This window comes from Hypanus sabinus, chromosome 22, assembly GCF_030144855.1.
Source record: "Hypanus sabinus isolate sHypSab1 chromosome 22, sHypSab1.hap1, whole genome shotgun sequence".
In the NCBI taxonomy this organism is placed as follows: domain Eukaryota; kingdom Metazoa; phylum Chordata; class Chondrichthyes; order Myliobatiformes; family Dasyatidae; genus Hypanus; species Hypanus sabinus.
Window position 1 is genome coordinate 44,140,563 of NC_082727.1, and position 24,773 is coordinate 44,165,335.

Consider the following 24,773-nt stretch of genomic DNA (forward strand, 5'->3'; position numbering starts at 1 on the left):
TAGCTTATTACATCTCACTCTTTCAACACATCCTTCAGTTTTTTTTTCCCATCCTAAGCTTGTTCTTCCTCCCATTAAATGTTTCAAAACTAGTCACCTCAATCATTCCACGTGACGGTGATTTCTGCATTTAAACAAATATGTATCTATAGATTTCCTTAATGGATTATGTGGTAATTAAAATGTGATTGCTTAGCAGATACTTGTGGATCAGAAAATCCTACAAAAAGTAGTGGATCCATCACGGGTAAAGCCCTCCCCCTTCATTCAGCACATCTACACAGAATGCTGTCACGGGAAAGCTGCATCATCAGGGTCCCTCACCACCCACGTCCTCCTCTCTTCTTGCTGCTGCCATTAGGAAGAAGGTACAGGAGCCTCAGAACCCTCACCTCCAGCTTCAGGCTTTGAACCAGAGGGGATAGCTTCATTCAACCACATGTACCATCATTGAACTTGCCCACAATCTACAGGCTCACTTTCAAGGACTCTTTGTCTCATGTCCTCAATATTTATTGCTTGCTTTCTTGTTTATATATTTATTTATTAACTTATATATCTAACTTCCTGTTGTATTTGCACAGTTCATTGTCTTTTGCACATTGGTTGGTTCTCCATCCTGTTGAGTGCCGTCTTTCTTTGATTCTATTTTTTTTTGGATTTACTGTATATGCCTGCAAGAAAACAAATCTCAGAGTTTTATATGGTGACGTATATGTAGTTTGATAATAAATTTACTTTGAACTTTTGACCAGGTGCTATTTTACCCCTTATTGATTATATTAGGTTTGTAATGGCTCTACATTCAATATTTCTTTCTTTTTCTTAAGGTATCTTGAGGAACATTGCATTTAGTAAGTGATCCAATAACATAAGGTGCAACTGAATGCTCCATTTGAAATGCAGCCTGCCTGTGCTATATGTGCAATTGAACAAGTGAGTGTTTGATCCCAGATGCAGACATCAGTTCTCAGCTTGCCAGCATTCTGTAGCTAGTCTTCCAAATGAATGAAGCTGATGAACTCTGCACTCATTTCTAGAAAAAAACATTTTCAGAGGAGACTTTCATCTTCACCTTGTGTATGATGATCTACCCAGTTGCCAGTTTTGATCTCAGTGAGACCAATTTGATGAACTGGAGTCGGATAGTGGTGTAAAAGTTGGTGCTGCCCCAAAGCTTCAGCAACCCAAGTCCAACTCTGGCCCCAATGCTGAATGTTACGTTTCCATGGTCTCCCTGTGATAACATAGATTTCCACTGGTTTTCCTCCAATGGATGATGCACTTCCCTCACATATCCCAAAGATGTGCTGGACACTGGCCACTCTAAATTACCCCAAGTGAAGAAACAAGGTGGAGTTCACGGCCAAGTTAGAAAGTATGTTTTGCAGGATACGTGAGGGACTGCAATGGATTGCTCTGACAACCAACAGGTTCAATGGGATGGAGGATATCCTTTCATATCATGAAAAAAATGTCTGCACTCAGAAAGCAAATATTATTCCCATGGTGCACTCAAATTACCGTTTGTACATTCAGCATCATTACAGAGCCAAAAAACTTGGCCCTCACTACAACAGAATCTGATTTTGATGCAAAATGAGCCAAGGGCATCATTTTCCAAGGAATCTCACTACAGATTATTTCCATGTCAGGGGATATCATGACATGGTGTTCAGCCTAAACTTAAAGCACAAACGCAGCATCAGTGTAAGCAAGCCAGTGTACATCCATTTCACACATCCTTGGATAACTCATTATTGGGACTATGGTTAGTTTCAGAAATAGCACAAAAATAACATGTCAGTAAAGTCAGATGCTAAAAATGAAGTAAATGACGTTTGCCAGGATATCTTTCAAGTTCCTGTCAAACATCGTTACTCTATTTTGCTACATTACATTAGCAAAAACCCTGATACACACAGGCACATTTATTATTGGCTCTTAAGCATTGTAGAACACCCCAAATTTCTGCTTGGTTCTGATGAAAGGCCACTAGCTTGAAATACGAACCATAACTCTTGCTCTACAAATGCTGCCAGACTGGTTGAGCATTTTTGGCATTTTTTAAATTTTCATTTTAAATATCAACATATACTTTGACAATTATGAGAGTAAATGATTATCTTACCTTTGCTGACATTTCAGCCAAGACCACTGCATCTAAGGCTATCTTTTGGATTGGATCCCAAAATTTTCTGCTTAGTCATGGTTCAGCAGTCTGAGGTACTCACCTGCTTCAAGCAGGCTTCAATTATATTGGTATCTAGGAAGCACATGGTAACCCTGCCTTAATGACTATCACCCAGTAGCACTTATATCCACTGTGATGAAGTTTTTTGAGAGGTTGGCAATGAAACACATCAATTCCTGCCTGAGAGGTGACTTTGATCTGCTCCAATTTGCCTACTGGCACAGAAGGTCCACAGCAGATGGTATTTCATTGGCTCTTTACTCAACCCTGAAACATCTGGACAGCAAAGATGTATACATTAGGATGCTTTTTATCGACTACAGCTCACCATTAAATACTATCATCCGCTCAGGACTAATAATAAGCTTCAAGACGTTTGCCTCAATACCTCCTTGTATAATTGGATCCTTGATTTCTTCACTTGCAGACCCCAATCACTTCAGATTGGCAACAACATCTCCACATTGCTGTGTGTTTAGCTCCCTGCTCTACTCACTTTATACTTACGACTGTGGTGGCTAAGCACAGCTCCAATGCCATATTTAAGTTCGTTGACGAGACCACAAGCTTGTTGAATCCAAGGTGGTGATGAATGAGCATATAAGAGAAAGACTGGAAATCTGGCTGAGTGGTACCTTAACAACGACCTCTCACTCAATGTCAGCAAGACCAAGGAGCTGACCAGGAGGAGGAAACAGGAGGTGCAGAGGGTCAGCAACGTTAAATTCCATGTGTTATCATTTCAGGGGATATGTGCTAGGCCCAGCAGGGAATTGTAATGCATGGCAGTGTCTCTACTTCCTTAGGATTTTGCAAAGGTTTGGCATGACATCTAAAACTTTGACAAACTTCTGTAGATACGTGGTGGAGAGTATATTCACTGGTTGCATCTGGGCCTGGTATGGAAACACTAATGGAATTTGTTGGAAGATCCTGGGTAAAGCACTCTCCACCATTGAGCATCCATCATCAAGGACCCCCACCCTCCTTGGTCTTGCTCTCTTCTTGCTGCTGCCATCAGGAAGAAGGTACAGGAACCTCCTGACTCATAGCAATGAGTCACTCAATTTCGTCACTCAATTTCACTTGCCCATCACTGAACTGTTCCCACATCCTATGGATCACTTTCAAAGACTCTTCATCTCATGTTCTCAATGACCCTCCGTGCAGCTTTGGTTCCTCAAAGTGCCTTTTTACAGGAGGAAAAGAATGTCAAAGCTTGTGGACTTTTCTAAAGATTTAAACCTCTCTGGAAGAATGGCTAAACTTGAGGCACAAAATCTATTAAAATAATTTAAAATAAAGATAAATCTATTTAGAAATAAATAAGTAAACCTAATTTTTTTTTAATTAAACCTCTAGGCTAAACAATTATTCAACTGAGTATGATCCCTGATCCTAGCCTATGCCTGACTGATGTTGTATTGGAGAGGCAAGAGTTCTCAGTTCAGTGCTGGACTCCACGTGGAATCCGGTGATATAGAAGAGAAGAGACAAAAATCCTTGTATCTACCACTCAGCAAGCCCCAGATTAACAGCAGCTTTGTGTGATCTGGTAAGGAATTGAGTGAGGACAGTTGACTACTAGCAGTTCCCATTGAAGCCAACTCTTGGTAATTTCTGTCCTCCTTTCTCCTTCTTTCTTTTTTCCATTCCCTATTCTGATTACTCACTCAATCCTTCTCTTCTCCTCACCTGCCCATCACCTCCCTCTAGTTCCCCTCCACCTTCTCCTTCCCTTCCTTTCATGGTTCACTGTCCCCTCCTATTGGATCCTTTCTTCTTCAATCCTTTACCTCTTCCACCTTATCCTTCTCAGCTTTTACTTCATCTCCCTTCTCACACCCGCCTACCTTTCCCCTCACCTGGTTTCACCGATTACTTGTCAGCTTGAACAAGTTCCCCTCCCCTCACCCTCTTATCCTGGCTTCTGTACCCTTCCTTTCCAGTCCTGATGAAGAGTCTCAGCCCGAAACAGTGACTGCTTGTTCCCCTTCATCGACATGCCTCACCTGCTGAGCTTCTCCTGCATTTTGTGAGTGTTGCTCATGATATCCAGCATCTGCAGAATTCTTGTGTTACTTGTGACACAAGTAATCCTTGCTATTTGATCAAGAATTGGAGGTTCACATTCTAGCTTCCATGCTAGATTTCTAGTAATGGCTTGGCAAAAACAAAATGTCAACCACAAAGTGCAAAATGTAAATGACCCTCATAAATGAGGGAGTAAGAATTAAAGAGGAAGGTCATCTCTATTTTGGTGCTTTGCAGAGTAGTTGAAGCTCAAGAATAAAGCTACTCTGGGTGTTTTAGCCAGAGAATGATACATTTTGAGGCAAACTTTTAAAAAAATCCTTCTAAATCTAAACTTTGTGCCCACAGCTGAACTAACAAATGCGAAATCTAAAGAATCCTAACACTACCTCCTGGATCTCATAAAGCCCATGAGGCTGATGCAGTGAAATGTCCGTATAAATATTTTGTCAGTTCCTTCAATAGCTTTCTTCGTAGTAATCCATCCTTATGATGACAATTACTGATGGGGTTGGGGAGGGGTTTGGTATAATTTAGGGCTGGATTACCAATCAATTTAGCAACAGCAAATGTAAACCAGGCTTATATTAGTCTCCTTGAAACCTTTCATCAGTCTGCAGCATTAAATAAAAATGGAAGTTAAAAAATCCCAAGCAGTCCATGCCAGTATCATTTCTTTGCACGGCAGATGGATTATATACAGGCTGTTTCCTTTATTAAAAGATGACATAAATCACCATTGAAAAACTAGAGACCCCTACAAGGTTATCCCTGTACAGCTTTGTTCATGAAAGGTTCACATTGAAGCATTAGTGAAATTAATTCATCTTTCATAAGAGCTTTGAGCAGTATCTGTGATGTATGATAACAACCAATTTCTCACTACTGGCAAAAAGTATTCAGGTCTGATAGACTACACAAATCTGTTCTTTTTAAATAGCCTAACATTATCTCAAGTGCTGGTCCCAAAGGCATCATTTGAGATTCATATACAGCCAAGAGGTATAATAAATCACCATGAAAAGTTTTGTTAGTTTTATATGCAGTGAATTGTAATTATTTTGGATTGCATTATACCTCAATCAATGTAATTACTTTTAGATCATCTTTAAGCGGCAGTAATAAAGAGAAAGAAATCAGTCTTAAACCAATTGAGAGGATCATTTGCATATCTGTCAGTTGTACAATGAAGCAGGTTATTATTAAGATTAAAAGCGATGTTTTCAATCTGATATATTTACCAGTTATAAATACTCTGACTTTATTTACATCACTGAAAACAACATTAAATCATCTGCACAATAGAACAATTTTTGAGTTATAATACCTCAAAAAGCTGTAAAGAACTTGGGTCATTGTTTGAAACAAAACAGAGAAGCTTTACCACAACTTAATTTACAGGAAACAGAAAAGGAGCTAAAATCTCTTGAGGGATGTCCGCACCAGATTTCAAATAGGGAAAGCAGATAAACATGAAAAGACAGCACATACCGGCTTTATATAAGATGCACATCTAGGCACATGGGGTCCCCCAAATTTTGTTTTGGTAACATACACTCAATGGCCATATACTAGATACTAGGCCTGCTCGTTAATGCAAATATCTAATCAGCCAATCACGTAGTAGAAACTCAATGCATAGAAGCATGCAGACATGGTCAAGAGGTTCAGTTGTTGTCAGACCAAACATCAGAATGGAGAAAAAATGTGACCTAAGTGACTTTAACCATGGAATGATTGTTGGTCCCTGACAGGGTCGTTTGAGTATCTTATAAATTGTTGATCCCTTGGGATTTTCACACACAATGGTCTCTAGAGTTTACAGAGAATAGTACGAAGAACAAAAAATGTCCAGTGTGCGGCAATTCTGTGGGTGAAATCACGTTGTTAATGCGAGGTCAGAGGAGAACAGCCAGACTAGTTCAAGCTGACAGGAAGGCAATAGTAATTCAAATAACCATACATTTCAACGGTGATGTCAAACTTGGAAGGGTTTTGAGTTACAATAGCAATATTACAATAGTTACAATAGGGAAGGGTTATAATAGCAGAAAACCACACTGGGTTCTACTCCTGTACATCAAGATAGTATATGTTACAAGCCAGACATAATGTTGATTACGCTTCATGACATCAGGTCATGGGAGTGTTGAACAAACATTTCTATAACTGATCTTTAATGTAGAAATTATTGCAACAACATCATGTAATTAAAAGAGCCCACAAGCAATGATTGGAAGAATGTAGGTGGTTCTCTAACTACCACTTACCAAACTTCCTCTTCAATTCATTTGCATGCATCCTACCTCAATTATTCTATTTAGATTTTTTTGAATAATAAAATCTCTCTAAGAAACAACCTTGTATGTTTTATGTGGTAGAAGACAATGCAACTTACCTCAGGGAAGTAATCCTGTGGAAACTTTTCCTTTTCGAGCATTGGTGTGCTTTCTAATGTTTCTGAGTATATTTCTTTACCCGTTACTTTTTTGTACTTTTTAGCTAAAAGAAAGAAAGCACAAAAAACACTAAAACCATCCGTCAACAATGTGACTGATCTCCTCAATAAAGCAGTGTCTGCAGACTCTTCAATTTACCATAGCACATGCTGCTACACGCTTTCCTCTGATATGGTGATGTTTGTGATTAACATGCTTTATACTTACTTGTAATTAAATACAGAATATAATAAATATCAAGTTAATACTTTTCATATTAGATTTTAATTGCATGGGAAGTTTGAGAAAACATTTCTCTTGCTAGCTTTCAAGTTTTTTCACTCCTCTACCCCAAACTTGGTCAAAACTGAACACCAAAATTGGAGGTGAAAGCGAGGAAAACCATCAGAGCTTTCAGTGGGATCTGAACCATATGGAAAAATGGGCTGAAAAATGGTAGATGTAATTTAATGCAGACAAGTGTGAGGTGTTGCACTTTGGGAGGGCCAACCAGGGTAAGGCTTTACACAGCAGGGCACTGAAGAGTGCTGTAGAATCTGGGAATACAGGTCCATAATTCGTTGAGAGAGGTGTCACATGTACATACGATTGTAAAGCAAGTTTTTGGCACATTGGCCTTCATAAATCTTAAGTTCTGAGTACAGGAAATAGGATGTTATTCAAGTTAAGACTTTATTCCTTGGAACAAAGAAGATTGAGGGGAGATTTGATAGAGGTATACAAAATTATGAAGGGTATAGATAGGGTAAATGGAAGCAGGGTTTTTCCACTGATGTTGGGTGAGACAACTATTTAGAGGTCAAGGGTTAAGGTTGAAAGGTGAAAAGTTTAAGGAGAACATGAGAGGAAACTTCTTCATAACATATTGTGAGGGTGTGGAACGAGCTGCCAGTGCAAGTAGTACATGCAGGATGGTAGGACTATGGAGGGCTGAGGTCTTGGTGCAAGTTATTGGAAGTAGGCTTTTTAATTGGACTTGATGGGCTGAATGGCCTGTTTCTGTGCTGTACTTTTCTATGATACCATGACTCTGAAGTTAGTAGATAATCTCTTTACTTCTTTGGATGTATTTTCTATCAAGTTTGTGGCAGTGGTGAAGAATCCCAAAGAAGATTCCAGCCCCATATCTTGAAGTTGATTTTAAACCATTTTTCATTATCTTTGGCCTATATAACACTTATGATTGTGTGATTATCTTGGTATCATTGCAATTTCTGTCCAAAGATATACACAGTGTTTAGTCTAGGATAACCTACAGAGTGGGTAGTTTCAGAATGAACACACCACAGAAGCTTTCTGGGTGCAAAATGGTGACAGCAGAGGTTTTTACAGCTGGCTATTTTACTATCTGGATACTTAGTGAGGAACAGTCATAGAAATTAGGAGAGAAAGAGGTGACACAGTCCCTCAAACTGCTCTGCCATTCATTAAGTCCATAACTGAATGGAATATAAACTCGATTCTGCATTCCTGCCGTCTCTCTCTAACTTCAAGTACCATTATTTATCAGGAATCTACCCGCATCTGCCTTAATAATATTCAAAGATGCTGCTTCCACACTTTTTGAAGAACTGATTCCCACAAACATATGACTTCCTGAGAGGAAACAAAAGGCTTTATCTCTGCTATAAGTGAGTAGCCTCTTTTCAAACAGTAATCCTTGTTGCAGATTTTTCCATGATGAAACATCCGCTCTTCCAAGACCTTCCAGATGTCGCTTCTCACACTCTGATGGAGACGTCGAGAGAGAAGCTTGCAATTTAACAAACCTTGCATGCTCATGATGCTTTCTAACCTCTAGTCAGGGAGAAGGAGGCAACGTTACGGAGTCACACGGCACAGACGCCCTTTGACCCACTAAGTCTAAACCAATCAACAAGCACCCATTTATACCAATCCGACACTAATCCCATTTAATTCTCCCCACATTCCATCAGCTCCACTCAGATTCGACAGGTAATTTACAATGGCCTACCAGACCTTTCTCTCTGAGGAGAATTTCTGTGACAGAAATGAATTGCACACTGCAAAATGGAGCATGGATCCCTCATCAGCACCTAGAATGATTCTAGACTACAAAATTCAGATTGGTAGTGACCTTGACCTCTGAGAGAAAAACAGTCTAAAATGAGGGTGTGTGGCTGGAACTCAATAAAAGCTTGAAGGATCATTGACTTTGAAACCCTTGGCCTACAGACAATCAAAGGCAGACACCTAGTTAAAGAAAGACTCTGGAGATTAAATTAGCAAGACACTAGTAAGATTTCTCTCTCCCTCCTCCATTGACCTTATGTATGGCCCTGTTCTTTCTGCTCCTGTAACAGCTGAAAGAGCAGTGGGACCAATAGTATGGCTCCCATTTTTCAGCAAAAATATCAGAAACTTGAGCTAAGTAACACACACAAGATGTTGGAGGAACTCAGCAGGCCAGGCAGCATCAAAGGAAAAGAGCACAGTCGATGCTTGGGCCAAGCATCTTCAGCAGGAACTTGAGTACAATTGTTGTCTTCAGTTCTATGTCACTCAGTGAGATCTCCTCCAAATGAGTCTGCAGGTAATTAATAATTATATGAAACAATCCCTGCGATTCAGATGGGTTTTTCTATAAAAGGCCCACACCTGAAGGTTGCTCTTAGGGCTTATGTTAAAGCCAGCTGGAGTAGAGATGATTAGGAAATTTCATTCTCAATTAAGCTTGGTAACTGCAATACTCCTAGTGTATGTGTCTGATATCATGCACATGCTTTAAATGTAACTCTCCACTATTCAATGCAGTTTTGTGAAGAAGATATCTGATTTTTTATTTGAATAAGTTGCAGAAGTTATTATTTCATGTGTTCTTTAAAGAAAAACTGTCTTCCAAGAAAATTTAATTTATTTTTTGCACGATCATATTGTTTTTGCTGTTGGTCATTTGCCTCCATTTGATTGGCTGGCAAGATGTTGACAGTAATATTCCGCATTTGCAGATGAATGAGTCAATTTCACAGAGGACAATTAAACTGTGATCACCATGTGCTTCATATTAATGGGTATTAAGAGCAGAACAGCAAGCAATCGACATCTACAGGAAGCATTATGAACTTGTTATTTATCTATTGAGATACAGCATTGAGATAAAGGACCTTCCAGCCCTTTGAGTCACGCTGCCCAGCAACCCACCTATTTAACCCTAGTCTAAACAGGGGAGGCATGGTTGTTGCGATGTGTTGAGTGTGATAGTGTAGTGGGTAGTGTTTGCTGCTCTCATTTTCAGTTTGCACTGCTGGCTAGCAGTCTTGCGAAGAGGAGAGCTGAATGTGTAAGTCTCTCCCTGCCAGTACACAGCCTCTCCGACAGCAAGCCTCACGTAGTGCCTTCTTGCTGGCATCATACGGAAACCGAGCTCCTTTCGGACTCAGGCTGAACTATAAAGGACAGGGAGGAGATCTGGCCCCTGCACACATAGCATGCAGGCCCACCAGTGTGTGGACATGCCCTGGTGCTCATAAATAGACCCACTGCTTTGTGGGAACCTTGGGAGAGACGACGGCTATGGGAGTAAACCCAGACAGCAAATCCGGAGCTGTACATCATTGACCATCCTTCCAGCAGCTCCTGCAGCCAAGCTGGTGCCAAATGTAGAGCTTCACAAGCTTTCCTTTGGACTACACTAGTGAGGCTGAGAGGGGGATCTTTACTCAGGCTTGTGATGATGATGATCCATCTATTGTCCTTTGAGGAAAGATGAATTGCCAACCACAGTCATGGGAGAACTTACAATGACCTATTAACATACTGATTGGTATGTCTTTGGACTGTGGGAGGAAACCAGAGCACTTGGAGGAAACCCACATGGAGAACATACAATATCCTTACAGGCAGCAGCAGGAATTGAACCTGGGTCGCTGGCCGGTACTGTAATGTGTTGTGCTAACCATTATGCTACCTTGCCGCCAGTTACAAATACAGAACAGTTACAGTTCTAATCATATTTATTGAGCAATGTTACACTAAAACTCTAAAAGTGCAGAAAAAAATCTACCACACAACAGGATATCTAGGCTAATATGTTTATATAATAAATAGATGACAATGAATTTATGCATACCAGTTAACTAGATTCACTAGAATGTTACCTGAGTTTCAGCACCTAAATTACAGAGAAAGGTTGAACAGGTTAGGTCTTAATTCTTTGGAGCGCAGAAGGTTGAGGGGGACTTGATAGAGGTATTTAAAATTATGAGGAGGATAGATAGAGTTGATGTGGATAGGCTTTTTCCATTGAGAGTAGGGGAGATTCAAACAAGAGGACATGAGTTGAGAGTTACGGGGCAGAAGTTTAGGGGTTACACGACAGGGATCTTCTTTATTCAGAGAGTGGTAGCTGTGTGGAATGAGCTTCCAGTAGAAGTGGTAGAGGTAGATTCGATATTGTCATTAAAAAAATAATTGGATAGTTATATGGACAGGAAAGGAATGGAGGGTTATGGGCTGAGTGCAGGTCAGTGGGATTAGGTGAGACTAGAAGGGCTGAGATGGCCTGTGTCCATGCTGTAATTGTTATATGGTTATGGTTACAAGAATTACAATTTATTCCAATAATATTGGACTTCATAACTTCACTGTTATAAGATCTGCTAAAGATCAATCCCTTAATCTGGGAACAGGGTTCAAAACTACTTAAGTTCTTACTTCCACAGACGGCTTTTTCATGATAGCTAATTTGATGTCATTTTCAATTAAATGCAGTTTTGTTACATACTGGTTTCTTCTGCTATGGTTCATTGTGAATCAGATGGATGCTGTTTTTAGAAATATTCAGACTGTTGTTTAAAGGAATTTTCCTCCATGTTTATATACTGAAAAGTCAATTTTAAAGATAGAACAATAATGCAGGAGTGTTGCAGGGAAGTAGCTGTGTGTGTGTGTGTGTGTGTGTGTGTGTGTGTGTGTGTGTGTGTGTGTGTGTGTGTGTGTGTGTGTGTGTGTGTGTGTGTGTGTGTGTGTGTGTGTGTGTGTGTGTGTTTGTGTTTGTGTTTGTGTGTGTGTGTATATGTTACTATATATACACACACCATGTGACTTTAAATGTATATCTCCTGAGATATACATTCAGTGGCTATTTTATTAGGTACACTTGAACACCTCGTTAATGGAAGTATCTAATCAGCCAATCATGTGGCAATAACTCAAAACATAAAAGCATGCAGACATAGTCAAGAGGATTAGTTGTTGCTCAAGCCAAACACCAGAATGGGGAAGTAATGTGATGCAAGTGACCTTGACTGTGGAATAATTGTTGAGGCTAGATGGGGTGGTTTGAGTATCTGAGAAACTGCTGATCTCCTGGGATTTTCACACACAACAGTCTCTAGAACTGTGCTAAAAAAACCAGAACATCCACTGCACAATCGTGCTGTGGGCAAAAGTGCCCTGTTAATGAAAGAGGTAAGAGGCAAGTGGTCAAACTGCTTCAAGTTGACAGGAAGGAGGTAGTAAATGGTGTTACAACAGTCATGTGCAGAAGAGCAACTCTAAACGCACAACACTTCAAACCTTGAAGTTGATGGGTTACAGCAGCAGAAGACCACACCAAGTTCTATTCTAGTACCCAATAAAGTGGCCACTTAGCTTGTATACATGTACGTATACAGTCAGGGGTTGCTGGGGGCAGTGTGGCTTGAGGGACCAACTCCACACTGTATCACTAAATAAAATAAATTTTAAAAGAAAAAAATACTCAACAATTCTCTTGTGATGCAAACAAAGCTTAGATTGCCCATGGTAGTGTTGCTGGGCTTACCAGTAAAATGTAAAAATAAACTCAGAAAACAGATGTGCATTTCTTGTAACACCACAGTTTCATTACCACGTTGCCATGGGTTAAGGGTTATAGTCATGAAGGGAGACTTTAGAAAGCTGGACTTTTCCCACTAGAGTTGAAAAGGTTAAGGACCAATTTATTGGAGAGATTGAAGAATATGAAGTGTTATGATAGGATAATTTCATGATCAAACAAAATTCAATCTTACATGGACCATAGTGAATGGGGTTAACTAATGTATTGCAATGATTCTATTCTGCACCCAAATAATGAACTGGAAAGTTTAATCATTTTGGATCACAGCCATATATTCAAGCATTCTATCTTCTAGTGGTGAATGAGGAGTCAGTTTCCTGTCTGAGCGAATAACCTGTTCAAAGATTATTTCTTTGTTGCTTGACTATCAAACTGTATATTCATATTTCACTAAGTATGGCAGTGTTTTAATATAAACATTGCACAACAGTACACTTGAAGTGAAGATCTCTGTGGTATTTTATTAAGAAATGAGACAGATATTTCATAAATTGATTTATAATGAGAAAATGGGGAATGTAAAACTTTCAATAGAAAGCAAGATTAGCAGGCAATCTATTTCTCATGGTCACAAATATTCTTTATCACTGATGTTTTTCTAGACTAAGGCAACTCCCTTACATAACAGAAGTAATTTACTATTTATTTTTTTAAATACCGGAAATAGGTTTTAAATCCTTATGGTCACAGATAAAATTACTTTTCATTCACAAGCAATTTAGTTGATTCACTTCAAAATAATTGAATGTACAGTTAATTTTGTTATCAATGTTGTGATATGTGTGCACGAGATATCTGAGGAATGAAAGCAGCAGTGAATGAGTTAATTAAGCACCAATTACTTTGTTAAGCAATGAGCCAAAACTGCCAGCTGTAAGAAGCTTTAGGTAGGGTATCACATTTAATCTAGTGCCAAATGCAATGTCAACATCAATAAATACATTAATATTAATGATGATTACTGGGTCCGGTAACAAATGGTATCTGATGGTATTTCAAAGCTTACCTTTAAAATCAAATTGATAGGTACTTTTCAAAGACTCATGAAGAAAGTAAAGATTTCCTAAAGCCTGAAAAAGAAACAAAGGTTTAGAGGTTACGTTTTATTTAACTCTGGTGTATGTAATAATTGTAAAAAATAAAACAATAAAAACATTTTCATGAAATCATCATGTGGCAATGTCTAAAAGATATTTTCTGCAATAAAGCGGAGGACACACAACATTAGAATGCTGCAAAGGAGCCATGATGAGAATGGTGATTTTGCAACATATTGGCAGTCATGCTTTCACAGTTGCTCAGTCACATCCCAAATACCAGTGGGCATACAATTGCAGTGAATGTAACATCACTAGAGCGGGTGGGCATCTTGTTTAATCTGCCTGCCTTAGCACAGTGATCTTGTGTTTCACCGTCTATTCTCAGTTTGCTGCATCAATCCGAACCCACATAGCCAAATCTCCTAGTTCACTCCACTCTACCCGTACCTTGTTTATTTGCTACACCCCTGACTTCTTGTTCCTTCCTGGACCTGGCAGGCTGATTAAAAGAAAATGTGCAAGAGACTATAAACTCTAGCTAAGCAATTGCACAACCTCACCATGGGTGAGATAATATTTGAGCTCCCTAACACAGCTTAAACCTGTGCAGAAAGACTCATTCTCCACTTTCAGCATAAGCAGCTCAACAAGGACTAAGCTCATGGCTTATCTAGTGACCTTATTTGGAAACATGGAGAAGACACAAAGTTGATCTGGTGTGATGAATTGGGACCAAGGCTTGGGCATACTACAGCTGCTCCGGAAGCAGATCTGGGGACTCAGTCTGGTTCGGAATGCTGATGGCTAGATTCTATTGTTTACATGATTTGTATTATTTTCTCTCTTTCTCTGTGCAGTGGTTTTGGTCTTTCTTTTTCTTTTAAATTGGGATATTCGGGTTTCTTGCTTTGTGACTGCCTGTAAGCAGACAAATCTCAAGGTGTATAGTTTATACATTCTTTGATAACAAATCTGCTTTGAATTTTTCCAATTAGCAAATCACTTCTACCATATAAGATTTTAAGTCTGAGTTTTTATCTCAAATGTAATTCTATAATAAATGTGCATCATGCCTTCTTGTTTGTGCCATGTCGCAACATCATTATCATGTGCCATGCTTTCTGTCACACTTGCATGAAGTAATCTCAGAATCAATGTTTCCTCTAAGCTGCATGGATGTGGGGCTGCGCAATCACTGAAATACTTTTGTGCTCTCAGCCTTTGTTGCCATGCAGCTGGAAGTTTCTTCTATAGAATTTTAATGTAATTTTGAAATTATGATAATAAAATTGTGCAAACCTTTTTAATTAATCATGTGTTAATGAATATAATCCATAAAATTTCAAAACAATAAACATACCACAATCTTTACTTTGTCCATGTTAGAATTTACAACACTGTTGGAAGTTGTAACAATAGACACAGAATGGAAGTCCATACATAGCTCATTGTTAGTAAACTGCCAGCCTGCTGAATGCAACATGAAAAATTGTCTTTGGTGTACTGTATTTTATTATTATAAAATCAAATGTATGTCATTTTTCAATTTTCATTCAAAATATTCATAGTATGTATGTTAGAAAAAAAACAATTAAAGTGCTATGCAGCTTTCAGGCCATGTAAAGTTTCTTGCTCAGAGTAATGGCTGGTTTGCACAGCTGTAAAAAAATGTAGAGGGTACATTGCTCAGAATCAATGTTCCCACATCGGTAATACATCATAATTGAGGAGGTAGGCAGGCAGCAAGTAGGAATGAAAAGTACAAATCAACATGTTTAACATGCTACAAATCACAAATAGACAGGTAGAAAGATTTATATTTCAGTGATGAAACCATTTCAAGAACTTGTTAAATTGTTTTGGATCCTTAAAATTCAACTTGTTGCCTCTGACAAGAACTTGCACTATTTGGTTGTGCTTTATTATCTTTCTGCCATAATATTTTCCTTCAATTGTTGCTGCCCATTTCACTCATGCCAAGTTTTCTAAAGCAAAAGACAAGTAGTGAAGTCTTGCTCCTTGCTGCTGTACCTTTCTACAAGAGAGAAAAATCCTGGAAAAATAGTTTATAATACGTTTCAAATGGGTATTGAAGCTGCATTACAAACAAGGGAATATCTGCAGATGCTGGAAATCCAAGCAACATATACAAAATGCTGGAGGAACTCCAGGCCAGGCGGCATCTATGAAAAAGAGTAAACAGTCGATGTTTCGAGCTGGGACCCTTCTTTGAAGCTGCCTGTTGCCTGTGCTGAAAAGTTATAGATTGTGATCAAATGAACAAATCACATCACATTTAATGAACTGTTACCTAATTACCTGTAATGAGTAAAGAGAGGTAACTTCAAAAATTACAATAGGATGGATTTGGAGATTAAAAGTGGATTCTTGTTTTTTAGATGATACAAGTGACCTTCAGGATTGACACTGACAGTTGTAGCAAGTATGTACACAGTAAATCATAAATAGTGAATACCTATGGAAGTAGGCTGCATAGGAGCCCAGGGTTTCAATCATGGCACAGCACAGTACTTTAGCTAACTCACACTCTCAACCTTGTGTTACCTTCACATTGAATTAGGGTTTCTGCCAGGCCTGTCAATTCACTAAATAATTCACAGTGCATTGGCACCAGACTCCTTTTGTATGCTCTCCAATGAATCTTTTATTCTGAGCTGTCTGCAGCAGTTTGTTTCTGATCTTTGGTGAGATTAGAACTGACTATCTTTCTATCTGCTCTTGCTGCAACTATCCAAGTCCACTGACTCACTATACACAGATCCTAATGGGATGGTGTCAGAGCTGTTGGCTGTGAGTGTTAAATTAAGGGACATTGTGATTAGACCCTGTGATTTCAGTCCTTCAGGATGACTTGAGATCATTCTTCAACAAGGTGGTGGTGGCATCTGTTGGTCTCGAGAGACCATGGATCTGCTCCTGGAGTTTCCAGGGCGCAGGCCTGGGCAGGGTTGTATGGGAGACCGGCAGTTGCCCAAGCTGCAGGCCTTCCCCTCTCCACGCCACCGATGTTGTCCAAGGGAAGGGCACTAGGACCCATGCAGCTTGGCACCGGTGACGTCACAGAGCAATGTGTTGTTAAGTGCCTTGCTCAAGGACACAAACACGCTGCCTCAGCAGAGGCTCGAACCAGTGACCTGCAGGTTACTAGTCTGATGCCTTGCCAACTAGGCCACGAGTCAACAAGGTGAACATCCGGCCCAGATAGGGTACCTGACCGAGTTCTAAAGACCTGCGTTCATTAGTTGGCTGGAGTGTTCACTGATATCTTTAACTTCTTGGTTTGGCAGTCTGAGGTACCCACCTAAACCAAGCAGGCTTCAATTATACTAATGCCCAAGTTAACTTGCCTCAATGACTATCCTCCAGTAGCACTTACATCCACTGAGATTGAGTTCTTTGACAGTTTGGTGATGAAGCTTATCAATTCCTCCTGAGAAGTGACTTGGATCTGCTCTAATTTACCTACCATCACCACAAGTCAGCAGGAGATGTTATTTCATTAGGTCTTCGCTCAACTCTGAAACATCTGGACAGCGAAGCTGAATACATCTGGATGATCTTCATTGACTACAATTTGACATCCAATACTATCATCACCTCAAAACTAATCAATAAGCTTCAGTGTTTGGGCCTCAATACCTCTTTGTGTAACTGGATCCTTAATTTCTGCACTTGCACACGTTTCAGATTGGCAATAACATCTCCACAATCTCCATCAGCACGTGCGCGCCACAAGGCTGTGTGTTTAGCTCCCTGCTCTAGTCACCTTATACTTATGAGTGTGAAGCTGAGCACACCTTTAATGTCATATTTAAGTTTACTAACGACACCACTGTCGTTGGCCAAATCAAAGGTGGTGACGAATTAGCATATGGGAGAGAGATTGAAAATCTATCTGGTGGTGCCACATCAATAGCCTCTCACTCAATGTCAGGAAGACCAAGCAGACAATAATGGACTTCAGGAGGAGGAAACCAGAGCTCCATGAGTCAGTCCTCATCATAGAGGGCCAGCAGCTTTAAAATCCTAAGTGTTATCATTTCAGAGGATCTGTCCTGGATCCAGCATGTAAGTGCCATTATGAAAAAAGTACAGCAGCACCTCTCCTGTCTTAGAAGTTTACAAAGACTTGGCATATCAGCTAAAACTAAGAAAAATTTCTGCAGATGTGCAGTAAAGATTACGCTGACTGGTTGCGTCATGGCCTGGTATTGGAACATCGACTCCTTTGAATGGAAATGCCAACAAAAAGTAGTGGATACAGCGCAGACCATCATGGGTAAAGCCCTCCTCACCACTGAGTACATCTACATGGAACGTTGTCATAGGAAAGCAGCATCAAGAACCAGGCCATGCTCTTCATCAGGACGATGATACAGAAGCCTCAGGCCACTCACTGTCAAGTTCAGAAACAGATATCACCCCTCAACCATCAGGCTCTTGAACCAGAGGGAATAACTTCTCTCATACATCACTGAACTGTGTCCACAACTTATAGACTCACTTTCAATGACTCTTCATCTCATGTTCTCAATATGTATTGCTTATTTTTTATTATTACTGTATTTTTTCCCTTCTTTCTGTTTGTATTTGCAGTTTGTTGCCTTTTGCATATTGATTACACTGTTTCCTATTGGGTGCAATCTTTCATTTACCTGTATTTACTGTGAATTCCCACAAGAAAAGGAATCTCAGGGTTGTAAATTAGGAGTAGAAATGTTGTTCAGGAACACACACATATCTAGAGTCAAAGAACACCACTACACAGAAATAGACCCTTTGACCCATCTAATCCATGCTTCCTAGTCCCATCAAACCATACCTGGACTATAGCCCTCCACACCCCTCCCATCCATGTACTTATCCAGACTTTGCTTAAATATTGCAATTGAACCCATATCTACCATTTCTGCAGGCAGCTTGTTCCAGACATGCACCACCCTCTGAGATCCCCCTCGGATTCCCCTTTAACATTTCACTTTACACCCTTAACCTATGTCCTCTAGTTCTAGCCCGCTTATATTTACCCTGACAATATCCCTCAAAATTTTATATACCTCTCTTCAAATCTCCCCTCATTCACCTATGCTCCAAGGAATAAAGTCCCCAATCTATTCAACTTTTCCCTATAAGTCAGGCGCTCAAGTCCTGGAAATATCTTTATGTAGTTTTTCTATTCTTTTTTCAATGTTATTCATATCTTTCCTACAGGTAGAGGACAGAACTGCACACAATAGTCCAAATTTGGCCTTACTAAACATCTAATACAACTTCAACATAACATCCCATCTCCTGTACTCAGTACTCCGATTTATGAAAAGCTCACTTTATGACACTATCTATCTGTGACACCACTTTCAATGAATTATAGATCTGTAATCTCTGATCCCTTTGTTTGCCACACTCTTCAGTGCCCTACCATTCACTGTGTAATTCCTACCCTGGTTTGTGCTCCCACAGTGCAATATCTCTACTTGCCCGAATTAATTTCCATCTGCCATTTTTCAGCCCATTTTTCCAACTCTTATAGATCACACTGCAAGCTTTGATAACCTTCCTCGCTGTCCACTATGCCTGGTATCATCTACAAATCCGCAAATCCAGTTTACCATATCATTATCCAAATCATTAACATAAATGACAAACAACAAAGGACTCAGCACCTATCCCTGTGGCATACCATTAGTCACAGGCCTCCAGTCAGAGAGAGAGAGACAACCATATTCTGGCTTCTCCCACTAAGCCAATATTAAATCCAATTTATGGCTTCATCCTAAATACCAATCAACAGAACCTTCTGGAACAGCCTCCCATGTGGGACTTTATCAATGCCCTTCCTAAAGTCCATGAAGACAAAACCCACTGCCTTTCTTTCATCAGCTTTCCTGGTAATCTCCAAAAAAAAAAATTCTCTACGTTTGGTTTGACACGATCTACCTTGCATAAAGCCATGTTGACAGTCCGTAATCAGGTCCTGGTCTATCCAAATCCTACCCCTTAGAATACCTTTCAATAACTTGCCCACTATGATGTCAGGCTCAGTGACCTATAATTCCCTGGCTTATTCTAAGAGCATTTCTTGAACAAAGGAACAACATTAGTGCTCCTCCGGCATTTCACCCATGCCTAAGGGTCTTTTAAATACCTCTGCCATGATCTCTGCAATTTCTGCATTAGCTTCCCACAAGGTCCAAGGGGAGACTTTGTCAAGCCCTGGGGACCTATCCACCTTAATGTGCCTCAAGATAGCAAAGCACCTCCTCTTCTGTAATCTGGATATGGTCCATGACCTCACTATTGTTTTGCTCAGTTCTATTATCTCCATGTCCATCTCTTGAGTAAATACTGATGCAAAAAAAAACATCTATTTAGGATTCCCCCCCTCTATTTTGGCTGATGCATAGATGATCTTCACATGAACTAAGTTTGTCCTTTGCTAACCTTTTGACTCTTTTTACATCTGTAGAAACTCTAGGGATTTTCCTTCAACTTGTCTGCCAGAGAAACTTAATGCCAGCTTTTAACCTTCCTGTCTTTCCTCATAAGTATTTTCTTGCATTTCAGATTTTCCTCAAGGACCTCATTTGTCCCTTGCTGCCTATACCCAGTATGGATATCCTTCTTTTTAACCAGGGCTTCAATACCCCCCACCCCCAATAAACTTGTAAAGTCTTGCTTTTTATTCTGACAGGAACAAACACAGTTTGTTCAGTGTTTTGGAAAATGAATCCTCGGCTTCCTTTACTATCAGACCCTTTTTTTGCAAGTTAATTCTGAGCTGAGTTCTGTGATCAGTGAGCTCTTGGTTAGCAAACTAAGCACCAGCAGACCGACCTCCCACTATCACAGTCTACTGCCTGCCATGTCTAGTGACTGTTCTCTTTTCCACCTCTGCTGAAAGTTAAGATCAGTTCTGACAGAGGCTCTTCCACCTGAAATGATGATTGTTTCTCCCAGCAAAAATTCTGTGTGCCATGCTGAGGAATTCCACCTTTTTCTCCTAAAAAGGTTGTGGTCAGCTCAGGACAGAAAAAAACAATTGACCACTGAGTTTTCATGGTGCACCCTGTGAAAAGACTAAGTGTTTAGTGAAATAGCTAAAAATGGTGACTGCTTTATCTCTTAAAACAGCGATTTGTAATTTTAGATCAGTTCTAGTGTTGCGAATTTAGTTTTAATCTGAACAGAAAATTAAGGATGTCTTTCCAGTTTAAATGTCTACAGGGGAATATGTCACAATGGGCATGGCAATGTTGGTACCCATGTGCAGACGAAAGACAGACTCTGATGTAGAGACGTCAACCCAAGTCTGTTCATAAGAATTCCAACAGAACATCAGTGGCTCAGCTGAGCCACACCATGAGACACAATATTCTCAAAATAGGACACAGCAATTAGAGCTAAATCTATTTAAATAATACAAATAACACAGAATCCCCAAGCCTATCAAAATAAACTTAGCAAATTTAAATAGAATGCACCAGGAGACCACATTATGAAGATTGAGTCGCTCAACAAAAAACACAAGGAACTCTTAATGATGATGAACTCTCATTAAACAACAATTAACCAATTCAGATGTTCTTAAAAACCCTGGAACCCAACACTCTCAGGCTCTGCACAGAATCCCGAAGAACTCATTACAAATAGCTTGTGGCTCAACAAATGGGTACTCTGACAACATTAAAAGTCACTTTCTTTGATACTGAATCAACACATTCTGCTTTGCCCTATAAGGTACATTCTAGGGTCCTTCTCCTGTGGGAGTTGAGGGGTGGGTGGCGGGGTGTATACCCCTAAACCACTGTATGTAAATATGGAATAACAGAGTGCCACCTGGGTGGCAAAAGTGTGGAAATGTAAAGACTGTAATGAAAGCATTTGTAAAGGACTGAGAGTCATTGAATGGTTAATTGTACCTAAATTTATTTTTGAATAAAGTATATTTTGTTTTAAAAAAAGGTAATTTTGTTTGTACTTATGAAAATAGTGCACATGTACAAAGAAACATCCCTATAGGTTGGCATAGCATATGACAGGTCTTTAGAATAAATTCAGAGGGTAGAAATCTCATTATCTTATACTTTTAATAGTCTTCTGTTTTAGAATTAGAAGTCAAATGTATTTTCATTTATGGAGTTCTTGCCAAAAGGTATTTACACTATTTTTAGGGTATTGCCTTGACCTTGTTAACACTTATTATCAGGACTGACGTGGTTGAGTATTTAACAACAACTTCAATGCTCTGGCTTTCAGATCAGATACTCACCAGCTGACTGATAGACCGAGAGTCTGCACCTTGACAACAAACACATTTACGGATCCTTGTAATCTCCTCGCCACTTCAAAATCACAAATGTGATGTCCTAAATAAAATCTGTTCTCATTACTTCTACATTAAAGAAAAATATCTGGAGAAAAGATTCCAAGAGTAAAATGCTGCAGATCTCAATAGGATTGCCATTATTTTGTTAAGCAAAGATTTATTTAAGGAAAGCTAATTTGATAGATGCACTTTTCATCGATAAGGAATTGTAACAGACTCATACACAAAAAACAATCTGAAATGTGAAAGCACAACCAAGATTTCTTTATCTGTGATGAATTCTAAAAACCGACAGACAAAATATTGATTTATTTCACAAGAATGACATTTAAAGGGTATCTCTATTAATCTTTCTGGGAATATAAAACATATGGTAAGTAAATAAAATTTGGGGGGAAAAATTGGAATGTTGAAGATGCAACCGAAGAGGAAGAGATTTAATTGACATTTTTTTCAATGATCATTTTCACTAGGAAGACACTAACGTGGCCAGAGTTCTGTCTCAGTAACCACTGCATTATTTATGAGTACCCACACATCTTGAGATTAAACATTTGCTGATTTGTCAAAAGCCCAAACATGAGGTCCTGCCCATCTCCTTGACATATTAGTTCATCCACCGCAACAATACCATCATACATTTAATTGATGAGTACTTCTTATTGTGACCCAACCACTTTGTACTGAGCTTACTGAAAGTGGCAAATGAAGAAAACCATGAGAGGCAGCCTGTCACATTACTCAAGGTGAACAACTTCTAAGACAAGGACAGTTCCATCTATGTGGTAATGTTATTTTGATGTTGAGAAAAATTCATTTTGTGATCAGAAATAGCAAGGTTTAAAAAACAAAATCCATCATTTATCACTTGCCTATCATAGTAGTTTCATGAAATAGAGCCCCAGGCCAAAATGTAAAAGGGTAGATACGTGTTAGATCCTTCAAATGAGGACCATGAGTGAAGGAACAATAAGGTGCACCAGGCTTTGTACTTTTGCCCCTAGATGGCCAAATAATGTCTGCCTTCAACTTACGGTAAGTTACAGTGTGAAGTGCAGGAAAATTATCATTAATGCTTCACACTGCCAAAAAAATGTGGATCAATCATTAGGAAAATCAAAGTGTTCTGACAAAGGGTCTTGAACCCTAAGACATCAATTCTATTCCTCTTTCCAGATTTGCTGTCAGTCCTGTTGAGTGTTTCTAACACTTTCTGATTTTAGCTCAGTCTTTATTAAATCGGTAATGATCATAGTGCCTATCTCTTAGGGATACTCTTTCAATAGTTTGATCTTGACATTGCAGGGGAAATAACTCCCAATGCATTGCATTTTAAATGGTCAGGCAGTCAAGCTGGTTAGAGGAAACTTAAGGAGAATCACTTAAATCTTCAGTGATGTGGACAACCTCTACATGTGTACAAGTTAAATTACACAAGGTTGATCTTGACACCAAGAGTCTGACTAGAATGATTTGTGTGCAAAGTACACTCTTAACATAACAATATTATTCTGGCAAGTAATCATAACCACAAATATCAGCTTTGTATCTGATGTAGTCTGCTCTCTATATTCTAGAAAAGGCAAAAGAATCATACCTAATATAGAAGAACTAGAATTCTGGGTTCTGGAAATTAATTTCTTTGTGCCAGAAATGGGATGAATATGAAGAGGGAGAAAGAAAATATGGGAATGTGAGATTCATGGGTGAGTGGGAGCTTGTGTTTTTTTTAATAACACTTTGCTTTTTCATTTAACATCTGATAATTAAGCTGAGAATTAATTAAAACACATTGTGCTTTACATTAAGGTATAAAATCTTTTCTCACCAGTTGTGCTCAGTGAGTGTATAGCTATGGCCCTGGTATTTTGTACCATCAATGATAGCATCCATCCTGCAGGCCTTCATGTACTTACAACTGTATTCCCTCAAACACAAATTAAAGGACATGGTACAAGGCTGCAGTTTAAATCATATTGTCCAAAAGACTAATTGTTTTCTCATGCTGCTCATCATCAGCTCCATTCTGCATTCCATCTTTCTGAAGCTGTTGAATCTTTCCATCTTCTGCTGGTTTTCTCAGTTGATACGTACACATTTTTCACAGATGTTGCACTTTTTTTTAACAAAAAGCCTTATATTAACTACTCCAATTTATTTAGACAATTTGATGTGGGCCAAAGGATGAGTCATTTTCTCCAATTACTGCAAATGACTTCTGCTTTACAGAATAACCAGTAATATCAGTGCTGCTTTCACATAACATATCATTTTAACTTCTTTGGGTGTTATTTTTTTGGCCTAAAATTGCTTTTAAACTACTAATGAGTATAACTCTTGCATTTCTTTGCATGCAGGTTCATTGTTATAGAATACATTAGGGAAGAGTCTTCTTTATATAAGACTTCGACCACTGTAAGACGATTTGCCTTAGGTAATGTGAGTGGTTTAAATTGTCCAGTCAGTAGGTGGTGTAGAAGGATGAATGCCTTTTGTATAGTGTATACCATTCTTCTTGGAGCTGCTTCACTGCATTAAGCTGATTGATCCATCATCCTAAGTACAATTCCCCCCCCCCCCCACAACAATAATTCTCTGTGGCTGCAGGTACATGTACAAAAGGCATTGCAGTTAATAGCTTAAGCTACTCTGACAACACCTCCCAAACCCATATCTCCTACCACCAGGAACAACAAGAACACCACAACTACAGGCTCTAATCTGAGATGCCCATCATGATGAATTGGGCACATACACTCAATCCTACAGCATTGCTGTGTCTAATTCCTGGAACCCTCCATCCAATAGCTCAATGGGAGTACCATGACTAAAAGACTGGCAGAGCCCCAATTCAGAG

The 24,773-nt window shown here is 39.3% G+C and overlaps 1 protein-coding gene across 1 annotated transcript in view; it reads right to left on the reverse strand.

Annotated features, from left to right (window-relative positions):
* LOC132379570 (inositol polyphosphate-5-phosphatase A) overlaps positions 1–24,773 on the reverse strand; it is a 480,579-nt gene that overhangs the window by 152,435 nt on the left and 303,371 nt on the right. The window contains exons 5-6 of the mRNA XM_059947633.1: positions 13,536–13,599; positions 6,627–6,730 (exon numbers count right to left, since the gene is read on the reverse strand). Of these exons, the coding sequence (XP_059803616.1) occupies positions 6,627–6,730; positions 13,536–13,599 (168 nt within the window). The remainder of the gene's footprint in view (positions 1–6,626; positions 6,731–13,535; positions 13,600–24,773) is intronic.